Source organism: Pelodiscus sinensis, chromosome 10, assembly GCF_052426305.1.
Source record: "Pelodiscus sinensis isolate ZL-2025 chromosome 10, ASM5242630v1, whole genome shotgun sequence".
In the NCBI taxonomy this organism is placed as follows: domain Eukaryota; kingdom Metazoa; phylum Chordata; order Testudines; family Trionychidae; genus Pelodiscus; species Pelodiscus sinensis.
In genome coordinates, this window is record NC_143061.1 from 40,230,134 (window position 1) to 40,249,897 (window position 19,764).

Sequence of the window (19,764 nt, forward strand, 5' to 3'; positions counted from 1 at the left end):
ATGGGAATGATGGTAGAAAGCATCTCAGCAAGGATTTCTGGTGAAAAGTCATTGGAAAGACTGTTTGGTGTTTGCTTCATTGTCAAATCATCTTTTGTGCAGAAAAATATTTTTCAGTTCCCCTTCCTTCTGTCATAAGTGTGAGGATTACCTTATTTTCCTGTTCACGTGTGATTTTCTGTATCACTGGGTGGAAACATTCCAAATTATAAAATTCTCCATTGCATTGAAGTACACTGAAACAGTTATTTACTACTGTTTACCCATTCCACGTGAGAAGTCTTCCTTAAGACCATCTGTGACCCATGTATTCATATCTCTGTCCTGGTTTTCAAGATGGCTTTTCTTCTCTCTGCCATTTATTCTTTGCTTTGTTGCTGTTTGATTGTGGAGACTATTTCTGGGCTTAATCCCTTGCTTTCCCAGTGTGACTATCTTTTTCTAATCATATACATTTTAGTAAGTTTAATAAATAGTGTCTTCCTTAGTCTAGAACCTCTAGCCTGGTTCACATATCAGAACATTAGTTTGTCACTGTCTTCAGCCCTCTCCCTCTTCAAATAACAAACTATTTCATTGCTAGATGAGATACTGTATTTTCAACTGTTCTGTGTTCCCTCCACAAAGATGTCTTATCTAAATAGTTAAACATCAGTGATTGCATGCAAACCAGAAACCTCCCTACTTTGGGGAGTAAGCATGGGCCAGTAGACAGGACAATACATTGAGATCTCAAAGATCTGGGGTACAGTTCTGTCCCCATTCAAGTCAATGATGAAACTCCCATTGACTTCACCAGGGCCAGAATTTCATCTGGCCCAGTGCTTGCACTGATGTGTTGTGATCTTATGCAAGATGCTTCCCCTCTCTGTGCCTCCACTTTGTGCCCATATGGTCTGTTTGCTAATTTACATTTTAAGCTATTTAGGACAAGTACTGTGTTCATATATTTCATGCATCATCTAGTACAAAAGTGCCTTGATCTCAGTGGAGACCTTGGTGTAAATACATGTGTAAATAATGTCCATTTTTATATCTTCAAATTAAAAGTCCATCAAATGGGTAGACGTAAAAAGCAGTAGTGTAAATACTGCTTTTAAGAGAGTTCTAATTTTACTAAGTCCTGATTAGTCTGTATTTTGTTATTGTTGTTTGGGGAAGGGGGAGTTGGTGTAACTTTTTAAGAACTGGTGTAGACCTTTTCCCACGTATACATCTGTTGTGACAGAAATGTAGAGAAACATTGCTTGCCATCTGTTTTGTGAGATTCTGATTCTAAAGTTTGGGTCTCATCCGCCTGAAGTATGCCGCAAAACACAATGTCGGGCTCTTTGTAATTCAACATACAATTAAATAGTTTAGCATTCCAACAATTTTTTTAAATAAATGCCTGAAGGAAAACATTCATCTTGAAATTGCTGTAGAATTCCTGATCAAAGCAGAGGATTCCAAATCTTTCTGTTTAGAACACACTTAACTGGCAAGCATTGAGTTGAGGATTTTCAGACCAATCATATCAGCAGATCACAAAGGAAGATGGCTTACTCTGAGGCTTGAAATAAAATAAGCCAAATATAATAGCACTTATTTAAGGTGGTCAGGAAAATTAGTCTTTCTGATGTATATGTAGACTTGACTTGACTGTACCCTTATTATTTAACATTTATATTGGGTTAGTGTCTACTTGCCACCCATTGTGCTCGGTGCTGTACAAACATATAATAAATGTACGGTCCCTGCTCCAAAGACCTTTAGAAAATGTGGCTTGATAATACTTTTGTTCCCTGAACTGTCTGACAGATTCTAAGGACTGTAATGTTTTGAAAGGGTTTTCTTCTTTTTGATGTTCATAGGGGGTAGAAGGTAGCCATTGAATTGGGGGATTAAGCTTTGAAGTGTTAAAGACTTTATGTTCTCTAAGTATTTCATTTCAAGTGTAAGTTAACTGGTTATACATCTGAAAAAGTCCAGTTTCTATGATTGTTTGCAATTAGGGATTCTCCAGTCTCATAAATGAGCAATGACATAAATAATGCCAGATTAATGTTTGGACTAGACAGGATGTAAGATTTCAGTATACGTCAGTGCAAAACTGCTGCTTAATCATGTACCGATTTACTGAGATCTGGATTTCAGAATGGTCCCTAGAAACAGACAAAGCTGTAGCTGCTTCATAAAGCTAGATTATAATACAGGTAAATTCTGATGCAGTTGTCACTCTGTGTATTATGAAAATTGGCATATTAATATGCATAACTTGACAATGATTTATGCAAAACAGATCATGTAACGTATCATTTTGTGCACATGCGGCAGGTGTAACTTTATTCTATTTTTGTTCATATATCATTCTTGTACATGAAATAATTTAAATATACTTTGTGCATGGCTTTCAAAGAAACATTTAAATCTTGTCATTGAAATCAGTGATCCAAATCACTCATTTCCCATAGTCATCTTCAGCATCCACCCAGATAATTAGGCTCTTGCGGGAGTGGTAGAACTACGTGATTTTTAAAGATCTTGACGTTGGAGATACTGTATGAATCCATACATTTTATTTTTTATTTTTTTACTGCTCCTGTTTTGTTGTTATATTTCTAAGCTACCAAATGAAATAATTAAAATACCATCCGTAGTTTATTCTAGAACTTCAATTACTACTGTTGCAGAGACCAAGAATGAGCAAGAATACTAGGCTAGAGTTTGGAGTAGATGGAATGTGTCTTGGGTACTTTAATACAGCTGGAAATACTGATGTAGCAAAGGCTTTGAAGCCTATATAAATAATATGGTTCCTTGGCATGGTTGTAATCAGGGCTTGACGAACGGCAGTGAAAGCCACTCGCCAGCCCCGCTCTGTGCATGCTCAAGACCTATATTGCGAATGCGCGTGCCAGAAACAAACGGGGCGCCCATCTGAAATCTATTCACCACGGGCGAGTAAATTCAATGCTTTGTCGAGCCCTGGTTGTAACCATTGGGACCACAGTTAAACAGTGTTATGACTATGGGCTACAAAAACTATATTTGAAAACTCTTTCAGGCATTGTTAAAAGGCATAGTATGGACGGGACTAGGGTTGCCAACCCTCTAAGAATGGCCTGGTGTCTCCAGGAATTAAAGATGAATCTTTAATTAAAGATTGTCATGTAATGTAACCTCCAGGAATACATCCAACCAAAATTAGAAACTCTAAACATGATCTAAATAGAATTTCAGTTAACATATTAGAGCAAAATATACCCAGATCTGGGGAGGAAGAAGGGGTGTTATAGCAGGCACATCCATAGAATTTAAATTATTACAACTAAGAGTGTTATAAAATAGAAGCTTACACTTTTAGATCTAGATATTTCTTACAAATATAGAGTTGTATTTGTATATTGGGGATTCTGGTGGCATAAATAAATGATGTAGCTTTTGTCTGAGTGCTTATGTTTTCACATAAAACAGTTGGATAAAAACATAGTGAGTTTCTTATTTAAAATTTGCATTGTGAATATGCATTGTTTATGATTCTACAATCCCTTCGCCTGCTCTCAAGGACTTCTGAGCTGAGCCCTATTTAGGGGTATCCAGTGTACTACACAGGTAGAGAACTGATTGTGCCATACCCCTTCCCTGCTACACCGTTGGTAGTAATGCCTGTGAAAATATAAGAGAAAACCAGTATGGTAAATATGCATTTAATTTAACACAGTAGGTCTTAGGGAAGTAATCACATTTTAACATCCTTAGTAGGTGGTGAACCTGTTAGAGTGTAGTTTCTATTTAAATAATTGTAACTTCATAATTTTTTTGACTTTTTCCCTCTAAAGTGTTTATATTTAATTTGACCCCTTTTCAAAAGAATTTAAGGAACACACTTAGGGTACATCTAGACTGTTTTATTTTCAAAAGAGGAATTTGCATATCTTCTTTTGATTCCTTTTTCGAAAGTGGGTCTTTCTATAGTGAAAGAGCCTGGATGCGTTTTTTTTCGGGGAAAATAAAAACCTTTTTCGAAAAACCACGTAAACCTCCTTTTTAAAAGAACGGCTTTTTGAAAAAAAGCGATTTTTTTGTCCGAAAAAATTGCATCCAGACTACTTTCACTTTCGAAAGACTCACTTTAAAAAAAGCAATTGGAAGAAAATATGCAAATTCAATTCCACTGAATTTGCATATCCTCTTTTGAAAATAAACTGTAGTCTAGACGTGCCCTTAATGTGATTATATTATTAGCTGATTCCTCCCAGCACAGTCTCTGCGGTGCCGGTGGGGGAAGGGTGGAGCAGAGCTGCAGGAGTCCCGGAGCCGGCGCAAGCTGGGATTGCTAACCCTTCTGCGGCTCTGCATTTTAAATATAGAGCTGCTGGCTGGACCCTTACTACATTTAAAATGCAGAGTCTCAGCGGTCGTGGAGCCAGTGCGAGCTGGGACTGCTCAGTACCAGCTCACGACACCCCCAGGAGCTAACCCCTCTGTGGCTCTGCAGTTTAAATGTAGTAAGAGCAGGCTGCCTGTGTGCCCAGGTCCTACTACATTTAAACTGCAGAGCCACTGTGGGGGTAGCAAACACTCCCTCTAATCAAGTAATTGAGTAGCCAACTACTCGATTTGCTAATTAACCACTACTTAACAGCCTTACTTGTGGGGGTGGTGTGGGGAATCCTGGGTCCTGTCCCAGTGCCCTGTGGTGCATCACTTCGCATTCCACTAACTCTGTGCTTCCATCCCTGTATGGAGCCGTCTTTCAGCCGCTTTTGTGCTGCAGGCTCTGCCTTTTCTGTCTGCAGGAATGCATCCTGAACTGTTGAAGAAAATGCTGATAAGTCTCACTAACATGTCATGAATGGCAGTCAAGTTATTTCTTAAACTGCAAAGTGACAATGAGTTGGATGCTGATCTTGCCACACATAATAGCTACAACATGACATTTCTTGTGGCATTCACAGAGGTGCTAACCACAATGGAATGCTGCTTTTGCTTTCTGGAAACAAGGACTGAGTGGTTGGATATGCAAGTCTGGGATGACAAGCAGTGGCTGGAGCACTTTTAGATGAGGAAAGCCACTTTCCTGGGTCTGTATGCTGAGCTCCCCCACACCCTCCCACCGTGCAGTGCAAGGACACAAAAATGAGAGCTGCCTGTTGGTGGAGAAGCGCAGTGCGATTGCACCGTGGAAGCTGGTTACTCCAGACAGTAGTCGCCAGTTTGTTTGGAGTGGGAAAGTCGACCATTGGACTCTCGTTGATAGAATTGTGCAGAGCCATCAATCGCATTCTGCTCCAAAAGACTGTGACTCTGGGTAACATGCATGAAGTTGTGGATGGCTTTGCACAGATGGGCTTCCCAACTGCGGCGGGGATATAGATGGCCTTTCCAATTCTGTCTCCAGACCACTTAGCTTCCAAGAACATTAACCAGTAGGGCATGTCTCCATCGTTCTTCAGGTGCTTATGGATCACTATTGGCATTTCGCAGACATTAATGCAGGCTGGTCCACATCCTTCAGAACACTTGGCTGATCAGGATGTTGAAAGCAGGAACTTTTTTCTCAGACCAGAAGATCACAGTAGGGGAAGTAGAAATGCCCATTATAACCCTGGGAGACTCCTCTTAATGCTAATGAAGCCACACACTGGGACCCTTCACAACAACAAGGAGTGGTTCAGCAACAGGCTGAGCATGTGCAGGATGACTGAGTTTGCTTTTGACTGTTTAAAATCCAGCTGGTGATGTTTGTACAGGTATCTGGACTTGGCCGATGACAAGATCTCTATGCTTATAGCCACATGCTGTAGCCTCCATAAGATTTGTGAAGGGAAAGGGGAAAGCTTTGCTCAGGTCTGGACTGCTGAGTCTCAGTGTCTGGAGGCTGAGTTTGAACAGCCAGAGACCAGGGCTATTAGAGGAGTACAGCGCAGGTCTATAAGGATCAGGGATGTCTCGAGGCAGCAGTTTGAGGTTGAAAGTCAGTAATATTAGTTGCCGTGCACAAGAGTGCAGTGGCTGCATTACTAGTGCGGGACAGTGATTGGTCTGTCTGATTCATGACTGACTGTTGCTCTGCTGAGATGTGCTTGCTTGCTTTCAAACCCAAGAATTTCATTCATTAAAAAAAACAGACGTAGGAGACACACACAGCATGACACACCTGCACTTTGTAGGGAGGAAATGGGGTGGGGGGGGAGGGGAGGGAAGAGTTGAGGCCCTGTCACATTTACAGATTGGTTTATGTACAGGTATTGTGTGCAGCCCTGCTGTCTGATGTGCCGTACAAAGAGTGCTGCAGTTCAGCAGAACTAAACTTTATGAGGACAGGATTGAGACAGGAGTCTGCGGGGCTGACGGTGAAAGGGCAGGCTTAGAGTTCTGCAGGTGCTGATTGAGCATGACACAGTGACCACAATGTGTTCGGCGTATCAGAGAGAAGCATGAAAACAAGTTTGGGACAGCGGCTGCAGGGGTGGGTATCACAGGACCATCTACAGCGCTAGCAGGGCCCGGAGCATGTCAGCTTGATGCTTCATGATGTTAAAGAGTTGCTCTGTGGATTTGTTCCAACACTTAGATTTTCCTTCCATTTCTTCCTTTCATTGGCCCCCCTATTCCTTCAATTCTTTCTTTTCAGCTGCAGCCTGCTGCATAGCATCATGTCCCCTCTACTTCTCTGAGACTGCTTCCTTGTCCTGCACAGCTGTACAGCCATTGATAACAAGGAAGGCTGGGATCCTAAGGTTAAATCTGTGAAGCCAAAATGCAACATTTTACAGAGGAACCATTGTTAATACTAGACCGAGCACTGGCATGAACCATTTCAAACACAAGCACTGTTCACACTCCTATTACTGACTTGCAGTCCCAGGGCAAGCACACAGAAAACACAAGACCCACAAAATGGTGAGTAATAGGGGAATTCATTGTTGCAAGGTCTTATGTTAGGTTAGGCACATGTTCCTTGGAAGAGCCAACACTCCAGGAAGATCTGTAATGAATAATGTCCATACGTTTTCCACAGGCCATGTTCATCCTGGACAATATCTCACTGCAGAGGCTGAGTCTGTAACTTCAGTCCTGGCCCTTACACAGCTTGCTTGTATGCAGCAGTGGTCCCACCCCTCTTACAGCGCAGTAGTGTGGGAATGTTACCCTTCAGGAGACTAGGGACAAAGCAACTCTACCAAGGAACCTGGGGAAGTGGGTTGCCTAGCATCCACATGACACTTTCAATGAGATCTTGGAGGCTGATTACTGTGAAATGAGTCCATGAATTCCTGTTCTGCATCTGACTAGCCTGGTGTCAGTAAAAGCACCACACAGACCCATGGCTGCTTTCTGCAATCCTCCCACCCCCAACAACTCGATTCAGCACTTTCAGAAATCAAAGCCACTGGGGCATCCTCTGCTTTTGCACTTTCCCAGCCTTCGGCTGCTGTGCCTGACTAGCCTCCAGAGTAGAAAACAAGCTCCTGACTGCATGTATCTGTGGACACTGAATCAGCCTGTGGACCCCTCTCCCTCGGCAATCTCATCCAGGATTTCCTTCTCCTGGTTCAGTCAATTCTGGAATGGCCCCTAGGCCCCGAACTATCCTTGGGGGTCTTCATAGTGGAGCTCTGGTAACCCCCAAACATGTCATCCAGCTCTTTGTAGCATCAGCAAGTCATGGGCGCAACATCAGAATGGCAGTTTGCTTCCTTGGCCTTGTGATAGGAGTTTGGCATTCTTTCACTTTGCTGCTGCACTGTGGTGTGTCCCACCATGGCCCCTTTCAGGCTCTTCCCTGGTAGATCTCGTAATTCCTGCGGCTTGAGCGCAGCTGGGACTGCACTGCTTCCTCTCCCCAAATGCTGATTAAATCTCGTACCTCAGCATTGCTCCAAGTCGGGGATCACTTGGTGCATGGATCAGGCATGGTCACCTGCAAAGATGTACTGAGAGCTGTGTTACTGAGGAAACAGACAGAGGACTTCCAAAATTCTCAAGGAATGTAAAGGATGGGTCTGACTCAGTGTTGCTCACCTGAGGGCAGGGCGGTAGAGTTCAAACCAATGACCAGAGAGGCAAGAACCGGCATCGTGGGACAGGTACTGGAGGCTATTCACAACGTTGTAGTGCGTCAGGGCAACCACACTGGCTCCCCAGTGCTGTAGCCACTGTGCAGAAAGCACTGTGCTTTTCATCGAGGTAGTTTACCTACAGTACAGCAATTGTGGAGTTAGTATGCACTAAGTGCTTTGCCAGGGTGGACATGTCAGGATTTACCACCCTGTGATCTGATGTACTGTGCTGTAACTCGCCAGTGTAGCTAAGCCCCAACCGTATTCACTAGGTGTGACAAAGATGGGAGTTTAGGAGGATTTGGTGACAATGGGTTGACCTTAATGGGAACTCTAGAGTCTCAATACTTCTGAAATGTCAGACAGGATTTGGGAGCCTCATTTAAGGTTTCTACTTTTGAACGCCATGAATTGTTTCTTGACAAGATGTCATCATACAGGACAGTGATTTTGAAGTTTCTGCTGCATACAGGTATGCTAATTTGTGCAGATTGTATATTGTTAGTGAATTGTTTTAAATCAATTATCCAAAATACAATATTAGTAACTGCCTTTTTTAGAATAAATCAAAATAGTGATGAACATAAAAACTTTTCTCCTTGGAGTGGAGAAGAAATTGTTTTTAATGTCTTTTTGTTATAGATAGGTCAAAGTGCATAGGGCCTGAATCTGAACTGTGTGTGCAAGGAATGCCAGTTTCTTTTCAGATGTTAACTTATCAGGTATTGGATTGGATCATGACTTTTTTGTGTACTTACAACAACAAAAAAATCTATAAAGTAAAGAACATGATCTAAAATAAAATCTGCAAATACAGAGCGCACATGAGATACTTAAAAAGAGGAATCCAGGATAAGCAAATAAATGGGCAGATAAAGTAGCCAATGGGAATGGGAATTAAGATGAAAGACTTCAGAAGCCACATGCTGGATAACACAGCTCTGTTGCTTTTAGAATTCAAGGTCCACTCAGTTACCCTCTTAAGCTTCAACTTCCTTAGTTCCCTCAAATTATAGGAATGAATTGGTACCTTCTAAAGCTTACCCCAACTCTAGCCCTATAATATTACTTTAATCTTTTTTTAAAGGAGGAGAGGCCAGGAATAGGCAGAGAAAAGAAACTGTGCAAGGTGTTTGACAACGAAGGGCATAGGGAGCTCACCAAGCCTTTTGAAGGTCAATTAGCCAGAAAATGCGCTAAAGATTAGGTACTTCATTGGATTACTGGCCAAAGAATTACCCCCAAAGCAATCAAAGTGGCCCTACTGTCTGAACACAGTAAGACAATTATAGATTTTAAGGAGATGCTACAAAAGCTTTAATTAAATGAATTATTTCCACCTCACTGAGTACTGGAAATTAAATTCTTGTTTTCACTTATAAGATACGGCTTTGTCTGTTGTTGCATGTAGTACATCAGCCTAAGACATTACTGGGTTTAGAGCCTTTCTTTTGTTGAAAGGCATTGTATTGCATTTCACCCCACCCCCTGTCATAGCTGCTGGGTATAATGATGACATGTTAAAAGATGATTTTCCACTGCTACCACCTTTGTTTGGCTTCTTCTGACATGTTAGGAGTCTGTATCTGCAATGACAATTAGATCTCTAACTGGATTTCAAGGTGAATTTTAGACACCTGAACTGGTATTTGCAAATGAAGCTTTTTGAATTTCTACTAGTTAGACAGGTTTGTTTATAGAGCATGAGGGGATTAGTTAAAATCAGAAGATCCATTTTTAAATCTAATAAATGTTAATCATGAAAGTGAATGGAGTACTAAATTGCCATCATTGGGCTCTTAATGAGCTTATGGCACAAGCTGCCAGGCGTTCCTTCAGGAGACTTGCAACATAAACTGCATCAGTAATTATCGATGTGAAATCTCACCTAACTACAAAGAGCTAAGGCACTGTCCCTTACGGTAGCTAACCATTATGGGCATTATAGAGGTAAAGTTTAATGACCTGTAGAGCAACTTGGACTTCTCACCCTTTCACAGCCATCAAACTCTTGATGTGATAGTGAAGATAAACTTCCTGCAGATCCTGCATGCTCATACAAAGACCACAAATCGCCTGCTGCTAGCTTTGCTGGGAGAATGCCATTTGGACCCCTCCGTGCTTCGAGGCTGAATTGAAATTAAATTGCAATCACTTTTCAGTCTTGTATCTAAACAGTTCTTGGCCTTGCTTTAATTCAAATAAGACAGGGACTTTCCCTTCCCTCTGTAGGGTTCAACAGTTAACTGGTTCAGGAGCAAGCCTGAAGCTTATAGTCCTCACCTTGTTTTTATTGGTTATTTACTATGGAAACTCTAACACTTACAGCCTTTGTTATGTGAGTAAAGTAAGCTGCACACCTATTACGTTATACAATAATGGACATCCAGACACAGTATGAACTAAAGATGTTACCTGAGTAATTGGCTAATTATGTAGACAATACAATTTGTATCGACTACACAATTAGTCAGTAAGGAGAAGCGCTCGCACCGCAGCTCTGCAGTTTAAATGTAGTAAGAGCCTAAGCTTGTTGGGTAGTCGACTGCTTGACTAGTTGCTTACATCCCTAGTATAAACAGAAGTAAAGAGCTGGTTTGGAGGGTTGAATTCTTAGCATCATGTGTTGGGAGTCCATGGCATGACCTCTATTAAGGGGGATTTTATGTCTAGATCCTCACACTCATGGCTGCTTAGAACCTCAAAGATAAGAGGTTAGATGGCAGTCTCCAAATTTAGCTGCTACTAACACAAGCACAATATTGATATACAGCCTGAAAGAGAACCCCCAGAAGATCTTCAGTGAGTTCTGTCCTATTCCCAGCCACTGATGGCAAGAAGGACTACACCAGGGTTCAGGTTCTAGCTTAGCTTTTTTCTTCCTGTTTGGGGCATTACCTTATTACATGATGGCTCATTAATGATGTAATAGTGCTAAAGAAATGTCTTTACAAAACAAAGATAATCTCCCTGTCCTAAAGATTTGGCAAACTAATACTGTGCTAATACTTGTACAGGCCTGTATTTTAGTTATTGTTTCTATATAAGAAGCTGACTATGGTTAAAATTATACACTGTTGCTTTATTGGGAAGAATAGTCAATTGGGAGTTCCATCCTATGGCATCCTATAGTTTCAGTTTGTAGTTTAGGGTATCTGTCAGTGTTTCAGGGAATATCTTTCTCAAAAAATGCACATAATTTCATTAATAGAAATGCTTTGGGGTAGGAAAAAGCTAGACATAGCAATTCCCTCCCCCCCCCCCCCCCCCCCCCACACACACCTAATCTAACTGCTGACTTGGTGGTATGCATATAGAAATGCCTGGTTTCTAGAGCATTCCTATGTAAACCCCATTTCACACAATGAGAAGCAGCACAAAGCCTGAGAAATATGACCATTTTTCATTGTGTCCTCAAGCTTCCCATATATTTACAGCAGCAGTAACATTTTCCAGGAAGTCCATGTATAATACTCCACATGTAGCATGGCTCAGAGCTTTGTATTATGAAGAAAGTGTCTCCTCTTCTAGAATACATATTGGCTGTATGATTCTAACTTTCGGAGCCAACAGTTTTCGAACCAAAGGTACCAATAGTAGTCCCTTTTCAGTAATGCAACCATTCTAAAATCAATTACTTCTGCAGCCCTGCTCATTCTGATCTCTAGCAAAGGCATATCCAGTATGCATATGCCTTTTTATAGTACGGACACTACATGCCTTGCTTTTTGTTGAGAAAATGAGTAGAATATGCTTCTTATTAAGCACAGTGATGATCAGGCCCCTGCATAAATATATGGCTTAGTATTAACTCATTGAGTGCTATAGGCTATATATCCCCCTTCTAATGAAGGGGAAATTATCATGGCTATATAAATGATGTAGGGGACAAAAACTGATTTTGTTTTAGGGTGACCTCAGTACCAAAGTATTATAGCATGATCCTAAGATCTCAAAGCATGTTCAGAAAGGAATTAAACCTAAGGATCAGGGTTGATTTACCCAGTAAACTGAAGCACCGGAGGATAAAGTACTTTTCTACACAGTGAGGTCTATACTGGGGGGAAGTTGAGTTATTTTAGCAGCATGACTCAAGTCAATATAACTTAGATCCATACTCCACTGAGTTGAAAAGAGGAACTTTCCATTTGACTCCCCTTTCTCATCTTGTTTTCGTGGCATACCAGAGTTGATGTCTGAGCAATCAGTGGTCAATTTAGCAGGTCTTCACTAGACCCGCTAAATAAATCCTGGGGGATTGAGCGCCACTTTGTTGATCCTGGCTGTAGTGGAGACAAACCCTAAGTGGCATAGACAGAAACTGGAAGCATAGATGTCACTAAGCATATTGTTAACAGTATATTTTGGTTACTGCTTAATGACCTTGACACAGCATCCTGCTGTAGGACACATTGCTTTGTACTCTTGAAGAGAACCTCATTATATCTATTCACTTAAGATGGTACAATACTGGCTTTATTCACAACTAAGGGTCTTTAACTCAAATAAGTTTTGTTTTTCTTCATTTAAATCACTGCTCTGGGGTGGGGCTAGGGATGAGGAGTTCCATATGCAGGCTGTCCCGGGGAGAGAGAACAGCCCCAGCCCTCTCTCACTGCAGCAGCTTGGGGCCAGGAGAGAAGTGCCTGTCCATGGTTGCTGCAGCTCTGGCAGGCACATCTTGGGGAGGAGTGTATGTCCCCTAGCTGGGGGACAGACAGACACAGAGACAGACAATCTCTCTCTCTCTCTCTCTATCTCTCTATCTATCTCTATCTATCTCTCTCTCTATCTATCTCTCTATCTCTCTATCTATATTGTAGATAGCTGTCACTTTCTCCACTCATGCCCCCTGCAGGCCCAATAGGGTTACAGGTGTCCCAATCTCCATTTCTGGCCCCTTGCTGCCCCCCTGTGGTCATTCTACAGTATAACTCCCTCCTGCCAGACTCCGCCCTTTCCATTTTATGAGAAACAATTGAATTCTGGGAACAACCCATTTTTCCTGGCACAACCAAACCCTGACCTTGCTTTAAGTTACAATAAGAGGAAGCTGCGTACCAAATTTGGTGGTCCTATCTATTAGCGTTTAGGAGGAGTTCTCGAACAATGAACTCACAAACATGCACATTTCTAAAATATAAAGAAATAAGAAAGTATGTCATTATTGACTGCATTATGTACTTTATTTCTTCATTAGGTTTTCAGTGAAAGTGGAAAAGACATTAATATACACTATGCTTGTTTTGTTTTTACAAATTTATTTTGTCATATTTTACTTTCAGGTGCTCTGGGTACAATAGTTAGGCAGTAGAAAATGACTGTTTAGCTAGATCAGCATTTCAGTAGAATTTAGGGTGCACCTAATTGCAGTTTTACATGTCCAATATAAATTCATATACCAAAGTTGGTTTGTCCTTCTGTCCGAGATTGCAAATGTGTGATTAGATTGACGGTCTCTCATTCAAAATATTTTTAAAACCATTTCTTTATTTATATTACTACAGTTCTTAAACTGAGCATTAGTAAAGAAACAGTACAGAGTGAAAAAAAATACATATACGTTTTCTTGGTATTTCCCATAGGTTGGCTAATGAAAACTGATATTACCTTCAGATTTTGACAGTTGTGATCTTGGTCTACAAACACTGTCAAGACCAACTTTTCAAAATAAATTTCCATTGACATTTTAAAGAAGAAGATGTGGGGCCCAGTGTCTGTTGGCTCTTTTGAGTTTTATAAAAGATGAATCTGAGGTTCAGGGTTTAATTTGACCTGATATTGCAATTTTAAGTGACTCTTTGTAAGCACATTATAATGACCCGAGCTTATTCCCTCCAGAATTATAATAGCGCTTTTAGAACAACCAAAGAGAAAAGTGCCATTAAGGAAGTGATTTCTGGCCTTAAGCAGTTCTCAGAGCTTGTTGGCCCCATGTTCTGGTGGGAGATGAGTCAGTGCAATGTCAATAAAACGGAGACACCCTACCCCAGAGGATGTGTCTGCTTAATGACCCCTCAGCACAGGCATGTCCTGTGCATCTGGAGAAGTGGGTGGTGGGAAGATGAGTTTCTCTTTGGCTGTGTCTTCTTCTGGTTCTCACCCTACACTTGAGGCTCCACTAGATTGCATAGTAGAAGGTGGTTTGTGGGATTTTTTAACACATTGAAGAGAGAGTAGGGAGCAGTAGAGTTGGAGATTGACTACTCTCTGTAGTACTGTTCCCAGGTGACTCTCCAGATTTCTGAGTGGCAATCTGTTCAAATATTAATAAAGCTGAAAGCTAGATCTCCCTCTGGATAGAAAGGCAGCAGTAGAACATCGGGGGTAATCGATGCAGTTGAGAGGCCTTGCCTTCTCCTTATGCCTTCCCTACCCCCATTTGAGGGGACAGCACATGAAGAGCTCTGCCAGAGCTACTAGCTACAGTTCTCCTGGTTCCATTGGGTAAATCACTCTGATCTGGAGTTTTATTATTTGATTCCAGGTGGTCCCAGTACAGTCCTAAAAATGAAATCTGTGACTCATGTCCTAATCTAAGAAGAAACCAAATAGACCAGTAATATTTGCTAGCAGCAGTCATGGAGAAGAACTAGCAATAGTTCTACACTTTGTTCTTAAGCGCCCATTGCTAATTGTTGTTGATATTTGAATCCTGCACTTCATTATTAGAGAAGACAGAAGGAAATATTTATCAACTGCTTCAGAAATTTGTCCATAGAGTAGAACTTTCTGCATGTGTGGCATTTAGGGCTTGTGTACACAGGAAAGATTTACTTACTATACTGGTATAATTGAGTGGATATTGTTAAACCAGTGCAATTCAGTGACACTTTTCAGTGTAGCTTAAAACTCTTCCAAAGTGAAACAAGCTAATAAAAAAGGCCACTTTTATAATGGAGGGGGGGTGGAACATGGGTAACTATATTGGTTTAAATTAACTATTTAATTTATCACTTTCACATGTAGGCAAAACCTTAATGTTAGTATATAAGTTCCCAGACAGTAACTGCTCCCGTGAAAACTCATGTTTCTTCCTTTGCTGACTTCCCCCTTTGCTTGTGTATCTATTTAAAAACAAACCCCATCAAATAACATTTAAAAACATGATGCTTAAATTGAGATACACAGAGGAAGATCTTGGGCTTCCTTTGAATCAGGTGTTGCTGTGGCTTTTCAATATACATGAAACTGCTTAAAAGCTCTTCTCCAGATAAGGAATGTAGGTCATGTTACTAGTAATGTGGCATGTAATCAAGTGTGACATTTCTGCTCACCCCTTAGATGACAGCAGGGTTTATTTCCCTAAACATAATAAGGTGGGAAACACGGAGGTTTTGGATAATACTTGAATTATGCCAAATTTCGTGTTAACTTCAGTTTCTCTGCTGACTTTACTCATCTGCACTGATTTCTATTATAGGAAAAACGCTTGTCAAAACAACTTTAGAGTGGGGGAAAAATGTCCACATGTTTTATTTTTAATGTGAAGTGTTTCCTTGTTTTGTCAATCATAGCGTATCTATTAATGCTAGAAAGTGTGGGAGCCCATTCTTAGCAGAGAAAATTGTTGAATAATAAAAGCTTTGTTCTCACTGGTAAACATTTATTAACTTTTTTGGCCTGGAGAAATATTGATTTTTCTCTTACTTTCGTTTCAGATTCTGCTTTCTTCCCTGGCCGTTGTGCTGAGATTTTTGCCAAAGGTCAAAGCATTGGAAAGCTTGGAGTCCTTCACCCTGATGTTATCACCAAATTTGAGCTCACTATGCCGTGTTCTGCCCTAGAGATCAATATTGAACCCTTCTTGTAAAGACAAGACTGTTATATTGCCTCCAAAAATCCACTTCATATGCAACCGTGCCCTTTAGTCTCTCTCTGCAGGCACCATTTACTTATACTGCAGTGTTCTAATAAACTATGAAAACATTGTCTAGCTCCATGAATAAATATGTTCCTTACATTACAAATAAGCTAACATCTGCAATGTAAAAATGTGGTATCTAGGGCTACAAAGTGCTATCGGTGTATTTCTCCCAAATACACTGGGTTTTACCCAACTTTTTATTACAAGAAAAATGTAATGGCAGAGTACATAATTAGTTTTCAGAATAAAAAAACATTCTACAGACAGAGCTTCATACTGTAACTGATTATGGATGCATAACAGGAATCTCATTCTTTTTTTTACTGCATGAAATAAGATAATTGATTAGAGCAAATGTTGAACGAATGTGAGCAGAACTAAGGAATTGAGCTTTTATTCTGTACGGTTGTCATTTGCTCATCAGTGGTTGGGGGAGGGAAATAAACTTTGTTTCATGAAAACCAGAACTATTTTCTAAGGAATACTTATACAATATCTACCGCAATGCAGTAAGCAAAACCTTTATTTAATCTGTTATCATTCTAAAGTCAAAGAAAAATCCAAGTTGAAATTATTTCATGGCAAATATAAGCCTTATCACTTTGAAGTTCCACACTAACCAAATTAGAGAAACTTAAAAATGAGTGACCTTTTTGCTTAGAGTCCAGAAATATTGATCAAAGATTTTATGGGACTGAGGCCATGATGTATGTTTGCTGAACTTGATACGTTCCATGCTGCACTGACCTAGGATTTCACAATTCCTGCAACCAGCATATGAGATTGGGCATTGATGCAGTTGTTTTGCACCTCCTTACCCAGCCTAGTGTGTGCTGTACTGACTGACCATCTGTGTTACTTGCCTTCCACTGACTTGGAAAATGAGTATGTCTCAACCCTAACTTGTAACTCCGATCATCTGAAGAAGTGGGCTGTGCCCACAACAGCTCATGATACCATCTACATGTTTCGTTAGTCTATAAAGTGCTACCAGACCATTTGTTGTTTGCTCGTGTTTTAATCAACTTGACCATTGTACTGAGGTTGCCCATTGTGACCATAATATATCTTGCACCAATTCAATGTACCCTTTCCACTGCGAGAGCCTGCCAAGCCTAGTCCCACAAGGGAAGGACAGTATAAATATAATCTGCAGGGTGGTGGTGTACAAGAATGATACAACTACCAGTTAAATAAGGAAGATATGTACAAAAAATGGAGGTGGTAAGTTCAACTCAGTCTTATGAAATGTATTACTGGTTCTACTCAAGAGGGCTTTGAAGTATGTCTTTTAATAGTAAATCTTTCATTATTCTTAACAGGTGGAGGCCTGTTAGTATATTATGAAAAATGCATTACAGCTACCCATCTGGAAATCCTATTGTTAGTGAGTTACAGTTACTGTCAGATGGAAGTGTAGATTTTATTTCTCTGCATGACAAACATGAAATGAGAAGGTATTACATACATAAGGCAACTGACTGTACTGCGCACAGTGAGCGAGAACTGCAGCTTGCAGTTTAAAGTCCCTCTGGGATTATCAAGCTTTGTCAGTTGAAAGGTATATTCTCTGTGATGCCTACACAACGATAACCAGGCAAGCTCTCAGTGTGGGAAGCAATCTTGAACACAGATGGTAAGTATTAAAAACCTCTTTTGATTAGTGTTTGATACGTGGGGATTAGAACCACAATAAGGCAGATTTGCATTCAGCATAGCATAGGCATACTTCTGCACATTCAATATACTTCTGTAACTGAAAGGTTCCTGTAAGTGACTTGCCCAGGATCATCTGAGAAGTCTGACATTGGGCAATTGAGACAAAATCTCTTGCAGGAAGTACAGTGCCTGTACTAGAGTTTATACCTTGCACCAGAAATAAGTCTCTGACCAATATACACATCTGCCTTTGCAAGAGACACTACAGTTGCTCTGACCTATGGCATCCAATGTACTATTGTAGCATTTATTGCCAAAGGAAGCCACATTAATGAGGCTTATTGCTATAGATTTTTTTTCTGCTGCCCTTTGCCTCAATATTTCTTCCTGACACTATGGGAATCCAAAAAGAAGGTGAAACTTTTGAACTGATGACATTGAGAGGTTCAAAATTAGTTTGATCTCAAACAATTATTTCTTGCACAGTTCACTGGCTGGCAATAGAGCCTCCCTTCATTAGCTTTGGGCTCAGGCCACAAGTGAGGCAAAATGGAGAAATGGTGGCAGCATTGGGAAGGATGGGTCAGTATGAAGAGTCTGTATTTTATACAGGTGAGAAACAGAAAATGCGGAGGGATGAAGGGATAGACTTGGCTATAGAGTAGAGCTGGTGGGGAAACATGAGAAATGAAAAATAAAAGTTCTTTTTGTCCCCAGATAACTGTTAGGAGGCTGACACATTAGAATTCAATCAAACAGCAGCAAAACTCTGGCAGCAAGAAAATTACTGGCTCAGCTTTTTGAGAATGAGATGATAGTTTTCAGGGGAGTTTTGTCAAGGTTTGACCACCAGTAATGGAAACAAAACAGAAAAAGTGATGAGGGCTTTCTTGTTTCTTAGGGTATGTCCACACTGCAACACTATTTTGAAATAACTAACACTATTCCAAAATAACTTAGTCCACAGCTATGCAACAGGCAATTATTTCAAAATAGCGTCAAAATACTTTCAAGCTGGAGGACTTCTTTCTCCGACTCCTGTAAACATTGTGGCTGTGTCTACACTGGCAAGTTATTCCGGAAAATCAGCCGCTTTTCTGGAAAAGCTTGCCAGCTGTCTACACTGGCCGCTTGAATTTCTGGAAAAGCACTGACGATCTAATGTAAAATCATCAGTGCTTTTCCGGAAAAACGATGCTGCTCCCGTTCGGGCAAAAGTCTTTCTGGAAAACTGTTCCGGAAAAGGGCCAGTGTAGACAGCACAGTAGTGTTTTCCGCAAAAAAGCCCCGATCGCGAAAATGACTATCGGGGCTTTTTTGCGGAAAAGCGCGTTTAGATTGGCCACGGACGCTTTTCCCGAAAAAGTGCTTTTCCGGAAAAATGCCCTGCCAATCTAGACGTGCTTTTCTGAAAATGTTTTTAACGGAAAACTTTTCCGTTAAAAGCATTTCCGGAAAATCATGCCAGTGTAGACGTAGCCTGTATGAGGAATGAGGGAAGGCAGAGGAAAAATCTATTTTGAAATAAGTGCTGTGTAGATGCTCCCTATTTTGAAATAAGATACGCAATTGACGTAAACTTACTTCAAGTTAAGCCCTATAGTGTAGACGCACTGTTAGACAAGTCAACCTCCTTGTAAGATGGGTGATGAAGTGGGTTTTGCCCACTAAATCTCACGATACTATATATATTTTTGTTAGTCTCTAAGGCCTGGTCTACGCTAAAGGAGAAAGTCAACTTAAGATATGAAGCTCCAGAGCATTAATTACATAGTAGGAGTTCAAGTATCTTAAATCACATTTTGATGCTGTCCACACGGTGGGAGGTCAATGGGAACACATGCACCAGTTGGCTTCCCTTACTCCTTGTGAGGAGCAGGACTACTGGTGCTGACAGGAGTGTCCTCTCAGTTCAAATTAGCATATCTTCACTAGACCTGCTAATTTGAATCCCAGAAGGTAGATTGCAGCAGAATCGATCTTCTCCATAGTGTGGACAAGTCCTAAGGTGCCACCGGACTACTTGTTTTTGCAGAGAAATTGTCAGTCGTAATTAAAACTGACTTGTATTCAGAGATCATAGTCTCTGTAATAGATTTACTATTGCCAACTGGGAGGCATGCCAGCATATTACAATATTTTACTGTTACCGTATTTTCCGGCGTATAGGGCGACTGGGCGTATAAGATG

The 19,764-nt window shown here is 40.8% G+C and overlaps 1 protein-coding gene across 2 annotated transcripts in view; it reads left to right on the forward strand.

Moving 5' to 3' along the window:
- Positions 1-15,980, forward strand: part of FARSB (phenylalanyl-tRNA synthetase subunit beta) — a 65,731-nt gene extending 49,751 nt beyond the window's left edge. For both annotated transcript variants that reach the window (XM_075937543.2, XM_075937542.2), the window contains exon 17: positions 15,710-15,980. In XM_075937543.2, the coding sequence (XP_075793658.2) occupies positions 15,710-15,861 (152 nt within the window). In that variant the 3' untranslated portion in view covers positions 15,862-15,980. The remainder of the gene's footprint in view (positions 1-15,709) is intronic.
- The last annotated feature ends 3,784 nt before the right edge of the window (positions 15,981-19,764 follow it).